General features: G+C 56.0%; 1 protein-coding gene and 1 pseudogene across 1 annotated transcript; both read left to right on the top strand.

Annotated features, from left to right (window-relative positions):
* The first annotated feature begins 2,956 nt into the window (after window positions 1-2,956).
* On the top strand, window positions 2,957-3,236 carry LOC129637953 (bolA-like protein 2). Its single transcript, XM_055562302.1, has one exon. It carries the CDS (start codon window positions 2,972-2,974, stop codon window positions 3,224-3,226), a length of 255 nt encoding a protein of 84 aa, XP_055418277.1. The 5' UTR covers window positions 2,957-2,971; the 3' UTR covers window positions 3,227-3,236.
* Window positions 3,237-6,705: 3,469 nt separating this feature from the next.
* Window positions 6,706-9,370, top strand: LOC129638156 (interleukin-32-like; annotated as a pseudogene).
* The last annotated feature ends 4,328 nt before the right edge of the window (window positions 9,371-13,698 follow it).

Genomic DNA, 13,698 nt, shown 5'->3' with positions numbered 1-13,698 from the left:
GGAGTTGCCTGGTGGTCCACTGGTTAGAATCAGATGCTTTCACTATCATGGCATGAGTCAAATTTCTAGTCCCAGAACTAAGACCCCTCAAGTCGCTTGATCTTGCCAAAAAAATAAAAAATAAACAGAGAGAGAGCATGACCCTGGAGACTGAAAATGCAGATTCCATGTCCTCATCTGAATCTACACTCAGGATCTGGGGACAGGAATCTGCATTTGAACAAACTGGGTGGTGGGGGGTGGGGCATAGTCCTCCTGGGCAAGGGAGCTGGGCCAGCACCTGCATCTCTTTGTTTTGTGGCTTTTCTACGTCTCTAGCAAGTTCTCTAACCTCTTCCTGTGTTTACAGAGCCCAGCTCATCGCCGGGGTGAGAGAGGTTCACCCCCCATGGGTGGAGTCACAGACCCACCATTTCTTAATGTGCCACCAGCCTCAGCGGGCCCACAGTGCTGCAAGAGCTGACCCAGGGGCATGGAGCCCAGCGTGGTCACGACCAGGCCAGAAGAGGATGACAGCCCGGTGTCTTCAACCAGCCAGTGACCTGGGAATTCAAAGGCACCAGAAGCCATCTGGGCCTCTGTCAGGACCCTTTCTATTTATGAGGAGGAGGAAACTTGCTTTCGAAAAGCTTGTCAGCCCCAACGCAGGACAATAAAAATAACAGGAGAGAAAACCCTTCATTTTCTTGGAGCAGTGATGGAGCCAGGCTGAAGTGGTGGTAGGAACTTGACAGACCCGAATCACTGTTTTACAGAAGAGGCTGGAATCCAGCATTGACGGGGGACAGGGTGGCTGAGGATGAGCTGGGGGGCAACCAAAACTTGGTTGGAGGCGCCCAGAGAGGGATGTCCCATGTGACATCTGAGGCTACTTTCGCTGCAACAATGGACACTTCTCTAGCCTCTCACTTCATGAAGTCAGGTTCACAGACATGCCACATCACATTGAATTATATTATTTAAAGAACAGTACAGCTCCAGGAGTTGGTGATGGACAGGGAAGCCTGGCATGCTGAAGCCCATGGGGTCGCAAAGAGTGGGACTTGACTGAGTGACTGAAATGAACGGAACAGTCCCAAGATAACAACGCAAAAGCTTCTGTGTTTCAAAGTAAACCATCAGGAAAATGAAAAGACAAACACACAATGGAAACAAAAATTGTGCAAACGATGTATCTGATAAGGGATTGGTACCCAGAGCATAAAACTCTTCTGACAACTTAAAATAAAAAGACAAATACCCCAGTTTAAAAACGTGCTGAGGATCAGTGTATACAGTTCTCCAAGAACTGTATAAACGTGGTCCACAAACACATGAAGGGTTGCTCAACAGCATTCGTCTCTGGGGAACTGCAAATAAAATTCAGGGTGAGATACCACTTCATGCCCACTAGGATGCCAGAATCAAAAGGTTGTGATAATAAGTGCTGCTGAGGATCAGGCAAATTCGAGCTTTGATATACTGTTGCTGGCAATGTGACGTGGTTTTATGACCTTGGGAAGTATTCCAGTGGTACCTCAAAAAGTAAAAAGCAGACTTAGGGGTTGCCTGGTAGTGGGCCCTGGAGGATGATGGCTTAGGGGTGGAGAATGGCTGCTTGAGGTTGTTAGGTAGTTAGAATAGGAAACAGGAGTCCAGAATGGCGGTGGCTAAAAGACAAGGAAGGGAAAAGCCAGCGAAAACAGAGCAAAGCAAGGTCCGAGGACCCGAGTGAGGACCTCAGGTAGAACCACCAGCACTCCTGGCTGGCCCAGTTTACATAGGGCAGGCCCAGGGGGAGGAAAAGACATGTAAAAAGAGGAGTCAAAGGGCCGGGGGTCTCTCTCTCCCGTGCGCTGGTGCGCTCCCCCACTCTCTTCTCTTCGCGTCTTCGGGTCGGCGTGCCCTCATGCCTTGGGGATGGATTTTCCTGCTATTTTCTAAATAAAATAGAGCTATAACACTGATCTATCTAAGAGCTATAACATGGTCTGTCCAATACCCGAGAGCTGTGCCACGCTGAGGGCTTTAATGTCCGTCACTCCAAATCTTTGTTGTGATGGGACAGAACCGGGGAGCATGCACTCGCCTGACAAGGTGATGAAAAGTGTTCTGAAATTGATTGTGGTGATGGTTGAATAGGTTCCTGCATTGAACTGGGCACTTTCCTGGGTGAATTGTATGGTATGAGAATTAGATGTCAACTAAAATTGTGAGGAAAAGGGCTCAGTCCGTAATGAAACATAAAATGCCTTCAGATGATTATACTCTGGAGAAAGGCATGGAGGGGCTGAGCACCCCATCTTAGGGGCCAGGTTTCTGGAAATGAGACCCAGAAATGTGACTTGCAGCTGAAACAGGATCAGCTCCCTGTCTCCCTCCTGCCCTGGAATTCATAGGAGGCTCAGGGAAGGATTTGGTCTTCCCGGGTGTGGAAAGGTGGTCTCAGACAATTGAATGGGCTCCGAAGGGGCAGAGGATGCTGCCTGGGGAATGGTGAACCCAAGAGAGACTTTCCCTGAGGAGTGGGTTTTGTAGGTCTGTCCCTCTGGGGCCCACACTGATAGCTGCTTCCAGAGCCTGGTTCCTCTGCAAGGATATTAGAGGTTGACTTGTCTTGCCCCAAATTCCTATGCTGAAGTCCAAACCACCAGCACCTTGGAATGTCACCTTACCTGGAGGTGGGTCTTTACAGGGAATCAAGTTAAAATGAGGTCTTAAGGGTGGGCCTTAATCCATTACGACTGGTGACCTTATGAAAATGGGGAATTAGGAGACAGATATTTGTCTAGGGTTGGCGCCATGTAGACATGGAGACAGCCGTCTACACGCCTAGGAGAGGAGCCTGGAACACATGCGTCCCTCAGGGCTCTCAGAGGAACTAAACTTGCTGACACTTTGATTTCAACTTCTACGCTCGGGAAGCAGGGTGGCTGGGGTCAGAGCTGGGGTTCCATCCCCACTGGGCTGCCGCCCTCGCTGGGCTGCCACAATGGAACTGAGCGCCGAGTACCTCCGGAAGAAGCTGCAGCGGGGCCTGGAAGCGGAGCAGGTGGAAGTGGAGGGCACGACTCCCAACCGTTGCGCGTCCAGCTTCCGAGTCCTCGTGGTGTCGGCAGAGTTCGAGGGGAAACCGCTGCTTCAGAGACACCGGCTCCTGAACCCTTGCCTAGCAGAAGAGCTCCTGCACATTCATGCTTTTGAGCAGAAAACCCTGACCCCAGAGCAGTGGGCCCCTGAGCAGTAGAAATAAGGGACCCGGACCAGCACACCCATTAAATTATGAATCAGGGCCCAAAACAAAACAAAATTTCTAGGCTCCACAGCGCTGTGCGTCCTTAACCGCTCAGTCATGTCTGGCTCTTGGCGACCCCATGACTGTAGCCCACCAAGCTCCTCTGTTTACGGGGCATCTCCAGGCAAGACTACTGGAGTGGGTTGCCATTCCCTTCTGCAGAGGATCTTCCCAACCCAGAAATTGAACCCAAGTCTCCTGTATAGGCGGGAGCCACCGACTGCACCACCAGGGAACCCCAAGAATACTGGAGTGGGTAGCCTATCCCTTTTCCAGGGGATCTTCCCGACCCAGGAATCCCACCCAGGTCTCCTGCATTGCAGGCAGATTCTTTACCAGCTGAGCTACCAGGGAAGCCCCTATGGGTGTTTAGGGGTCCTCAACGGTCAACCCAACTTACCTGCAGGCAGGTTTCGTTTTTCAGTTTGAAGTAATCAGCTGCTAGCATTTTCAGTGTGAATTAGTTACCAACGTTCCACAAGAACAGGTTTCCCATATTAATCTAACATCTGGCATTTTAAGTTTTATTCAATTTTAACTAAACAGGCAAATACACTGGACGATATTGTACTAAACACGGGGGTGGACTCGAGAGGAGAAATCACTCCAGGCTGAGACTGGTTGGCCTCGCCCACAGTTGGCTCTAATAGCTGTCTTTCCCCCACAACACACACACACCCACACTCACACCCACACACACACCCCGACAGACACACACACACAGACACAACGACAGACACACAGACACAACGACAGACACACACAGTGAGCCTTGGCTCCACTGGGAGAGGACATACGTGTGTCGCTGAGACCCGGATCCGTGGCTCTTTCTTATGGCGGCCCTGGGTCTCTGAGACAGACACAGGGCCATGGCTGTGTTGGGCTGTGAGGGGCTGTGGTCTCAGGGGCAGGTGGGCCAGGCTGTGAGAGTCAAGCCCTGTGGGGACGGCCAGGGCCAGGGAGACCCCTGCCACTGTAGCTTGGGACTGAAGGGCCCCCCATGGGGCTCAGGAGACCCTGGTCATTGGGGCCAGTTGGTCAGCAAGGCTCCCTTCAGACCCTCCTGGGCCCCATCCTTTGTGTCAGGCAATCAGGCCCGGCCCTGCCCTGGATGCCAGGGCCCCGGGGAGCGTCTCCACCTCAGGGCCCTTGCAGGTCCTGTGACTTCCTGAGGGCAGGGCGGCTACCGAAGCTTCTCTGGATGTGGAGTGGGGTGCAGTCTGTTCGAGGGCCCTGGTCGCCTTCCCCTGTATCTTAACCCCCAGCTGGTTGACATCCTTTTCTGGAGCTCCGTAAGCTTCCTCAATGTGCTGTCCCAAGTCTGTATTTTCCCTGTCCCTCCCTGCCCCCTAGTTGATGGGTGCGGGTGGAGGGTGAGGCCCTAGCTTGGCTCAGATATCTAGTCCCAGCTCAGGGAGGAGGGGCCTGTCCAGGGACCCTGAGTGTCAGGGACACGCCCTCTCCGCCCTGGCCCCTCAGAACTCTGTCAGCCCATCTTGCTTCCTTCTGTCTTGGCCCTGCTCTAGTTCTGTTTCTGTCACACACACACACATAAACCCCCTCCCCAGCCTGCTTCCTCGGCTCTTTGATGCCTCCACCCTCCCACCCCTCCCTCTTCTGCCCTTAAGTCCCTGACTCCCAGGGGATGCTGAGTCTGGACTGCTCTGCAGTGCACTGCTGGCTGGGGCTCTGTCGCAGGCTCTCAGGTGAGGGGCTCCAGGGCGCCTGGGGAGAAGGAAGTGGGGAGACCTGCAGGCAGAACACGCTCCAGGGTGGTGGGCGAGCCTGCTTCTCCAGATCACTTTTCCTCACACCCTCCCTCCCACCGCGTTACAATGGCAGAGCCGAGGAGCAGCATGGCTTCCACTAAGGTGAGTGATCACAAGAGTGGGGGGAAGGTTGGGCCCTGGAATTTCCTAACTTGCCTCTGTCCCAACCTCCCTGGGCCGAAGTGGGGGACCCTCCCGGGAGATGGGCCTTGAAGGCCTGTGACCCATGCAGTCGACAGGGTCCTCTCTCACAGCGATCCGGGGCGGTGGCGACGGGGAGTACTCTGCTGTCTCTACCCCGACATTCTGAACAGTTACTGACACAGACCCTATACACGCCTGTTGCCCTGAGCCCTCTCTTTTATTTCATTTGGAAAGTTCTCAGCTGGACTTCAACTATTTGTTTTCTCTCCATTTCTAAAAGGGTTTGTGCACAAAGATTTCTCTCTCTCTTTCTGTCTTGTTCTCTCTCGCTCTCTTTATTTTAACTTTTAATTTTGTGTGGGAACAGAGACGATTAACAACGTTGTGATAGCTTCAGGTGACGAGCGAAGGGACTCAGCCATACGTATACACGCATCCATTCTCCCCCAGACTCCCCCCACCCTAGAGCCCCGTCCTTACGCAGCAGGTCCAGGCTCTGGGGCGGCATTCCTGCTGGAGGACAGGTATGGCAGCAGCTTTGTGGAGGTCCTGGTGGGCTGGTCTGGGCTGCAGAGGACTCAGAAACCAGAGTCATGGGACAAAGGAGTCACTTTAGGAATCAGAGTCGACATTCTGGTGAGAGAGCTGCAAATAGAGGGTGTCCAGGGTCAGAGGAATGAGTCGTCGCTGGGGACTTTTTCTACAGCCTGGAAACCCGGGGGTAGAGGCATGTGGTGTTTTTCTGGAAACCGAAAGCATTTCTCTCAGGGCCTGGATCAGCAGCTGAAGCCACGCTGAGCTCAGAGTCTCTTCTTTCCATTTGGGGAGCCCTCTGCCCTATGTACCACTCCCCCACCTCAATTCTGAGTGTGATCAGATGCTCAGAGGCTCTGGGCCATGGAACACCGGTGTCTGGGAGTGGTCATCGGGGGTGACCCAGGCTGAGCGCTCAGGCCCAGTGAGAGGACGATGCGGGCAGCAGAATGTCCCCACGTCCCAGCGAGGTGTTTCCTTGCCCAGACACGTGTGATGCTGGGCGGACAGGATGGGCCCCCCATACAAGGATGTGCAGACAGGAGCCCTGCACACGCTGTGAGCCGCTCTGACCACCCAGGGCCAGGAGGGCAGCAGGGACAGCTCCAGATTGCCGCCGTTAGGTGGAGTCTCTCGAGGGGTTGGGGGTGGGGGTGCCTCCCACCTCCGAGATGGAGTCAAGTGCCTGGAGGGAAATGGGCTGGGGGCCGGGGGTCTGCAGGGTCAGAGGTCAGGAAGACTGGCCACTGTCATCGTCAGTGCCTCAGACAGGAGAGGACAGCGCCAGTTCCTCCCTCTCAACGGGACCACGGAGGGCTAGGCATCTGGGAACCAGGTTGACCCGCCTAGTCCAGGGCAAGGGTCCTCCTTGGGTGAATGTGTGAGTATGTAAAACCGGTCTGGGTAGTTACAAGGTCAGAAGCCTGGGTTTCACTGTTACCTCCACACGGAGTCTCACGTAACCTGGCTTCTCTGAGGGCAAAAATGGTAAGAAGCTCATCGCCACGTATAGCTGAGGGCTTAGGAGGCATGGGTTCTGCTGGGTGAAGCTGAGAACGATCTGGCCCACTTGGGACCCAGCAGGGAGAAGGACCGAGCTTCTTTTACTCAAGTCCATCTCTCTTCACAGCACACCCGGGTGGATGATTTCTGTGATAAGATGGGAAATGAACCAGAAGGAGCACAGGTGGGTCCGTGTGCCGCACCCCCGACCCTCCCCAGTGTGAGGGAGGTGGGGTGGGTTCACAGTCACGGTGATGATGAGGGTCACAGCCCGGCGCCCAGTCCTTACACTGGACAAACGCACACCTGTGTGGCAGGTGAGTGTACAGGGAGGAGATACGGAGGCCCAGGGATGCTGAGGGCGGCGTCCAGACCACAGGGCAACAGGGCAGGGCAGGGATGCCAGTGCATGGCCCTCAGGTTGAGGGTTAGTTATTGGGGTGACTGGGCAGAAATGAGAACTAGCTGGGCCTTGGGATTCACGGTGAAAGTGAGAGAGGGTGGGGGTGTTTTAAACAGAGTATTTTTTTCCCGTCAGATGGAGGAACACCTAGCAGAGATGGAGGTGAGTTTGGACCTTGCCCCTTGCTAAGGGTAGTCCTCAGAGTTGGATCAGCCAGGGTATGGGGTCTGGGGCCCTGGCTCCCTTCAGACTCACCTGGATGCACTGGAGGCCACAGTGGGGACCACTGACCTCAGCAGGGAGGCAGGAGTGCAGACTGCACACTTCCCCTCCCCAGGAGGAACTCAGCGAGGACGTTCGTGAATTCTTGGAAGATCACATTCAAGAGAACCTTCCTGTGAGTTGGAGCCACTGTCTCAGCGCCTTCCTTCCCCTCCCCACTGGTCTCTCTTGTTCTTGGGGCTGCTGCATGTGCACAGAGCTCCCTGGAGTGGGGGAAGAAGGAGGGGGGTCCCTGAAATCTCAGGTGGTGCAGCCTTGCGGGCATCAGCCTCCCCACTCCCCGCACAGTGGCCAGGGCCCTGGACTCAGCTTCCTGCTGTGAGCCCCGTGGGCCTGGTGCTGGGTTCAGAGGTGGACCACCTGCAGGCAGGTACCACCAAGCACCAGGGTTCGTTCTTCGAGGGGAACCGAGGGGCCAGGCCCAGTCTCTGGGAGAAGTCCTCGTGTCTGCGGAGCTGTTGGCCAGAAGGCAGCCAATTTGGGTTGGGCTGGGCTGGGCTTCTGAGTCACAGCGTCTCACAAGGGCTGGGAGGCCTGGATCAGGTCAGAACCAGGGTCTGTCTCGCCCGGGGCGATTCCCTGAAAGGCCCCCATCCCTGCAGGAGTCCAGTTCCTTACTTCAGGAAGCCTGGCAAGAAGTACGCCGCATTATCCTGAGACCTTTGGTATCTGCCTGTCTGGAGGTCCTGAATCCAGAAGAGAGCATCTGGGCCAGAGTCCTGCAGCGGTTCCTGGGCATACCGCAGACTCTCTAGCAGCGGTGTTGGGATGCGCTCACCTGGCTGCGGGAGAAGGCAGCGGCCTTCCTGGAGCCCATCTGCAGCGCTGTGAGGCCGTCTGGGGACTAATGACGGATTTCTGCTCCACTGTGGGGCAGCTCTTCAGAATCCTCATCCAGGTCTAGGAGCCCCAGTGATTCTGGAGGAACTCCACCTCATCCAGAAGGCCCTGCACGATCCCCTTCCCGGAAACCATCTTCTGAAGCGACCTTTACCCTCCTGCTCACCCTTGACTCATCATTTAACTGCCCTCACCTCCTGTCCTGCAGGGACGACACCAGAGCATCAGGCCAGGTTTCCCTTCCCCAGGTCTGACCTGTCTGTCAGGGATGGGGATGCTCTGCTGACCCAGGGATGTGGGAGGGGCTTGGAAGCCTGGAGGCCCCAAGGACCAAGGTGCCTTCCGTGGGTCAGCATGCCTCTGTGTCTCTGCCTGTCACTCCAAACCATGTCACATGGGGCGCTGAGCTGATCCTCAGCGAGGGGGACCCCTGAGGGCCGGCTGTGGGTCTCTCAGGAGGAGACAGTGGTGGACCCTGACCCTGACGTTAGCATCTTAGTGCCATCATCCTAAAGGACCCATCTTGCTGTCAGCTCAGGCCCCAGCAGGGCAGGAGACCTGGAGGAAGGCTCTCCCTGTCTCCTGGGCCTGCGCCTTCCTGTCTGAGGAGGACAGCAGCCTGTCTGGGAGTGCCTTGTGGCAGAGTCCCATTCCGGCCACACCCTTCCCCCTTCACTTCCAGGGGGTCCCTCTGACAGGCCTGACACTGGAAGGCCTACCTCTGGCCTGAGTTCCCTGCTGCAAGGAGCCGCCCCACTGCCAGGCCCTGAGCAGCCTTGGCTTCCTGGCCCCGTCCCTGCCTCACCTCCTCAACAGTATGCAAGTCTCTCAGACTTTCCCCTGCGTTCTCCGGTGCCCCTGTGCTAAACCTGCACTTGACTATTTCCTTTTTTCCTTTTTACATAATGACTTACATCTGATTTACTACTTCTCATAATGGTGAGGTTACTCCACTGATATAAGTAGTAAGGTATTTTTTGTTTAACGTTTAATTTCTTCCCCATTTCAATTTCAATATGAGTTTGCTTTTGTTGTTGTTGTTGTTTTTAGATTAAATCTTTTCTCCATTTCAATGTAAGGTACATGAAATACATTTTCTAAACATTTCCCCTCCCAAAGAAATGTTTCAGTTTTTGACCAATGATATTTGATTTGTGCATGTACAATATAAACTCGGGAGGTAACAGAACAAAATCCAATAAAAATATGGAGGAAAGAGTCCTCCATGGTGCAGGAGGGAGTGATGTTAATGGAATAGGTGCAATTTCCAGGGATTCTGGGCACAAGTTTCTTTCTTCCTATGCAGAATCCTGAACCAATGAAATATTACTTATGTGAATATCAGTCATCTCACTTCTTTGACCTTTTAACCAGCACATGCAAGTTATAGACAGCAGTTTTCAGTGGGTCATTTGCTGTAAAGCAGACGTTTTGTACTCCATTTAGCATAGGATAGCCATTTGAAACCGTTAGGTGGTATTTCATGGGATCCGAGGAACTCTGGTCCTTTATGTCTCAGCTCAGAAAGAATTCAGGGAGAGGCGAAAGGAGCCTGGCAGCCTACAGTCCACGGGGTGGCACAGAGTCGGACACAACTGAGGACCTAAGGCTCTCACTGACCTGTCAGACTCCGTCTCATCCGCAGGACGCTGCTCTGCATCTCCTCGCCTGCGCAATAGTCCTTGGCTGCTGGCCAAGCTCCTCTCTCTCCTGCCGGGGTCCCTGCACGTGCTGCTCCTTTTGCCTGGGATGCCCTCCTTTTTCTCCGGGGCAGCCCTGCCCCTCTATTTCAAGCCAGGTCCCCTAAGGCCCCACCACATTCCCTGGCACGTGGGTGGGCTCAGGAAATAATCACGCCTTGATACGCTGTGAGTGCTGTAGCTCAGTCGTGTTTGCCTCTGCAGCCCCACAGACTGTGGCCCACCAGGTCCCTCATCCATGGGATTTCCCAGGCAAGGATAGTGGAATGGGGTGTCATTTCCTTTTCCAGGGGATCTTCCGAGCCCAGGGATTGAACCCAGGTCGCTTCCATCTCCCTCATTAGCAGTCAGATCCCTTACTAGTGCCCCCCAAGCTGTTGGTTCTCCCAGTTCCTCAGTCTCTTAGTTGACCTGTCCTCTCTCCTGGAAACGTTCTTCCCAGGAGTCTTGCAGGAGTCTGAAACCTAAACCTGTGACATGTGGGGACTCCCGTAGCCCTGTCTTCCTCCCAACACCTAAACGACTGAACCTCGCAGCCCCAGGCTCAGAGCTTTCCCTTCCAGCTGTGCCCAAGAAACACCTATACTTTCCAAATCCAGTTGCCCTTTAAGGATATCAGAAGTCACACTGTGTCCCCAAATTTCTATGCTGCAGTCCTCTGAATGCCACGTCATCTGGAGGTGGTCTTTACAAGGAATCAAGGTAAACGTGGTCCTTGAGGTGGGCCCTAATCCATTATGACTGATGACCTTATGAAAATGGGGGATTAGGAGACCCATACATGTCCGGCAAGGATGCTGTGAGGATGTGGAGACGGCTATTTACAAGAATAGGACAGACCTGGAACACAGGCTTCCCTCAGGGCTCTCAGAGGAACCATACCTGCTGACACCTTGACCTCCACTTCTAGGCTCCCCTGTGAGAGAATAAATGTGTGCTGTTGATACACGGGTCTGTGGTTCTTTGTTATGGTGGCCCTGGGGCTGGAAGACTTACGAGAAGGCCATGGAGGTGCGGGGATGAGAGAGGCTGTTGCCTCAGCAAGGAGGCTGGCCAGGCTGTGAGCGACAAGCCCTGTGGGGCAGGCCAGGGCAGGGAGACATCTGCCACTTCCCTTTGGATCAAGGGGACCCCAGAAGGCTCAGCGCCCAGACGGTCTTCATTCCGTCCTGAAGGCCCCAGTCTGTGTGCCAGGCAGCCCAGGCCGCTCCTGTCAACAGCTGTGCCAAGCTGTTTGGGTCTTATGGAAGGACCCCACCGTCCACCCCGGGACGCTTTACCCCAGCCTGGCTCTAAGGCGCTCTGTGATGTTTGTCTCCTTGTCCTGCTTCTGTGAAATCCAATCAACCCACATTGCTGGGGACTCCACATCAGCCCTGAGACCACCCCTGATCACCGTGCCCCAAGTCCTGGTGACATCACTGCTCACACACAGATGATGCTCCACAGTCGGCCCCCGTGCACCTTCTTTCCGGTCAGCACACTGGAAGCAGAACTGCCCACTTTCAGGGGACACGCTCCTGCACCTGGAACACCTCTCCGCTCCTCCACACCTGAGCCCCTGCCGTCCTCTCGGGAACTGCTTGGCTCCCATCAGCTCATGCTGGTGGGAAGACTGTGGACTGGGTCTCGGACTGATCCCCTCTCAGTCTGGGGTCACTGCTTCCTCAACGTTCCTGGGTGGGACCTGGGCCACCTATTGACCGCCCCTCACCCCAGCTCATCACAGAATTCAGGATCTAAATCAGTGCCGGATTCTCTTCTTTTGCGGGGAAGGCGATGATACCCCACTCCAGTACTCTCGCCTGGACTGAGCGACTGCACGTTCACTTTTCACATTCATGCATTGGAGAAGGAAATGGCAACCCACTCCAGTGTTCTTGCCTGGAGAATCCCAGGGATGGGGGAGCCTGGTGGGCTGCCGTCTATGGGGTCGCACAGAGTCGGACACGCCTGAAGCGACTTAGCAGCAGTAGCAGGGTCCGGTGGTGGGGCGCTAGTGCGGGCATGCGCAGCGCGCCTCACCCGGCCCCCGCCCCGCCCGCAGGCCCGCAGTTCTGGTCGTTTCAGGACCTGCTGCTAGACGGCGCCGCGCGCCCCCTCACCGAGCTCGGGCTGCCCCCCGAGGCGCAGGTGGACGCCGTGTCTCCTGGCAGCTCAACGGGAAGATCTACCTGACCCCGGGCGGCAGTACTGGCGGTAAGACGAGGCTGCGGCGCGCCCGGACCCCGGCTACCCGCGCGATCTGAGCCTCTGGGAGGGCGCACCTCCGGCCCCCGACGATGTCACCGTCAGCCACACGGGTGGGAGAGCTCGCGCACCTGGGCGGCCGGGCCTTGGGGGCCCAGTGGCCGTGGGATGGTGGGGCCTGCAGACCCCGGCGTGGGGGGAGAAGCGGTGCGGAGAGAGGGGTTTGGAGGGTGGGCAGGCGTGGACCAGCCCCTCAAACCTCTCCCTCCCCTCAGGTGACACCTACTTCTTCAAGGCCGTCCACTACTGGCGCTTCCCCAAGGGCAGCATCAAAGCCGAGCCAGACTCCCCCCAACCCATGGGTTCCAAGTTCCTGGACTGCCCCGCCCCCACTGTGGGCCCTCGGGCCGCCAGACCCCCCAGAGCGCCCCTTAAGTCCGGAGACTGCGACTGTCAGTGAGGGATCAGTCGGATGCAGGGCGGCCTTCGGTACCCCTCCTGCGTCTTCTGTCCCTGCTGGTGGGGGGCCTGGCCTCCCCCTGAAGGGAACCTGCGGCTGCGTGGAAGGGAGCGGATCGCCCACGGGCCCCGCAGGTTGTGGCTGTGGGAAGTCTGTCCCAGAGGCTGAGCTCAACTGGGATGCAGCTGGGGATGCAGGTGGAGCTAAGTCCAGGAGGGCGGAGACACAGGGCCGGCTCTGGCACTGAATGCCTTGAGTGTGGCCTCCTGGGCCTTCCTTCCTTCCTTGACCCTTCCTTCCTCCCCTGCCCCTGGCCATGACCCCGCAGGACTCTCCTTTTCCCCGAACACCTGGCCTTTCCTGGAGTTCAGGCGGCTGAATTCCTGCAGCCTGCCCCGCCTGCCAACAGCAGCTGTCCCAAGTGCTTGGCTCTTTACAGGACAGCAACACTCCCCCTTTATAAGCCGGCAGTTTAGTTTTAAGACTCTTGCAAGACTCCTGGGAAGAACGTTTCCAGAAGAGAGGACAGGTCAGCTAAGAGTTAGAGGAATTGCGATAACCCACAGCGTTGGGGGGCACTAGTGGTAAGGGATCTGACTGCTAATGAGGCAGATGCAAGTGACCTGGGTTCAATCCCTGCGCTCGGAAGATCCCTTGGAGAAGGAAATGACAGCCCACTCCACTATGCTTGCCTGGGAAATCCCATGGATGAGGGACCTGGTGGGCCACAGTCCGTGGGGCTACAGAGGCAAACATGACAGAGCGACAGCACTCACAGCGTATCAAGGCGTGATTATTTCCTGAGCCCACCCATGTGCCAGGGAATGTGGTGGGGCCTTGAGGGGATCTGGCTTGAAATAGAGGAGCAGGGCTGCCCAGGAGAAAAAGGAGGGCATCCCAGGCAAAAGGAGCAGCATGTGCAGGGACCCCGGCAGGAGAGAGAGGAGCTTGGCCAGCAGCCAAGGACTATTGCGCAGGCGAGGAGATGCAGAGCAGTGTCCTGCGGATGAGACGCGGTCTGACAGGTCAGTGAGAGCCTTAGGTCCTCAGTTGTGTCCGACTCTGTGCCACCCCGTGGACTGTCGGCTGCCAGGCTCCTT

Source organism: Bubalus kerabau, chromosome 23 (assembly GCF_029407905.1).
Source record: "Bubalus kerabau isolate K-KA32 ecotype Philippines breed swamp buffalo chromosome 23, PCC_UOA_SB_1v2, whole genome shotgun sequence".
NCBI lineage: Eukaryota > Metazoa > Chordata > Mammalia > Artiodactyla > Bovidae > Bubalus > Bubalus kerabau.
The sequence above is the reverse complement of the archived record's forward strand: the minus strand, read 5'-3'. Positions and strand labels throughout refer to the sequence as shown.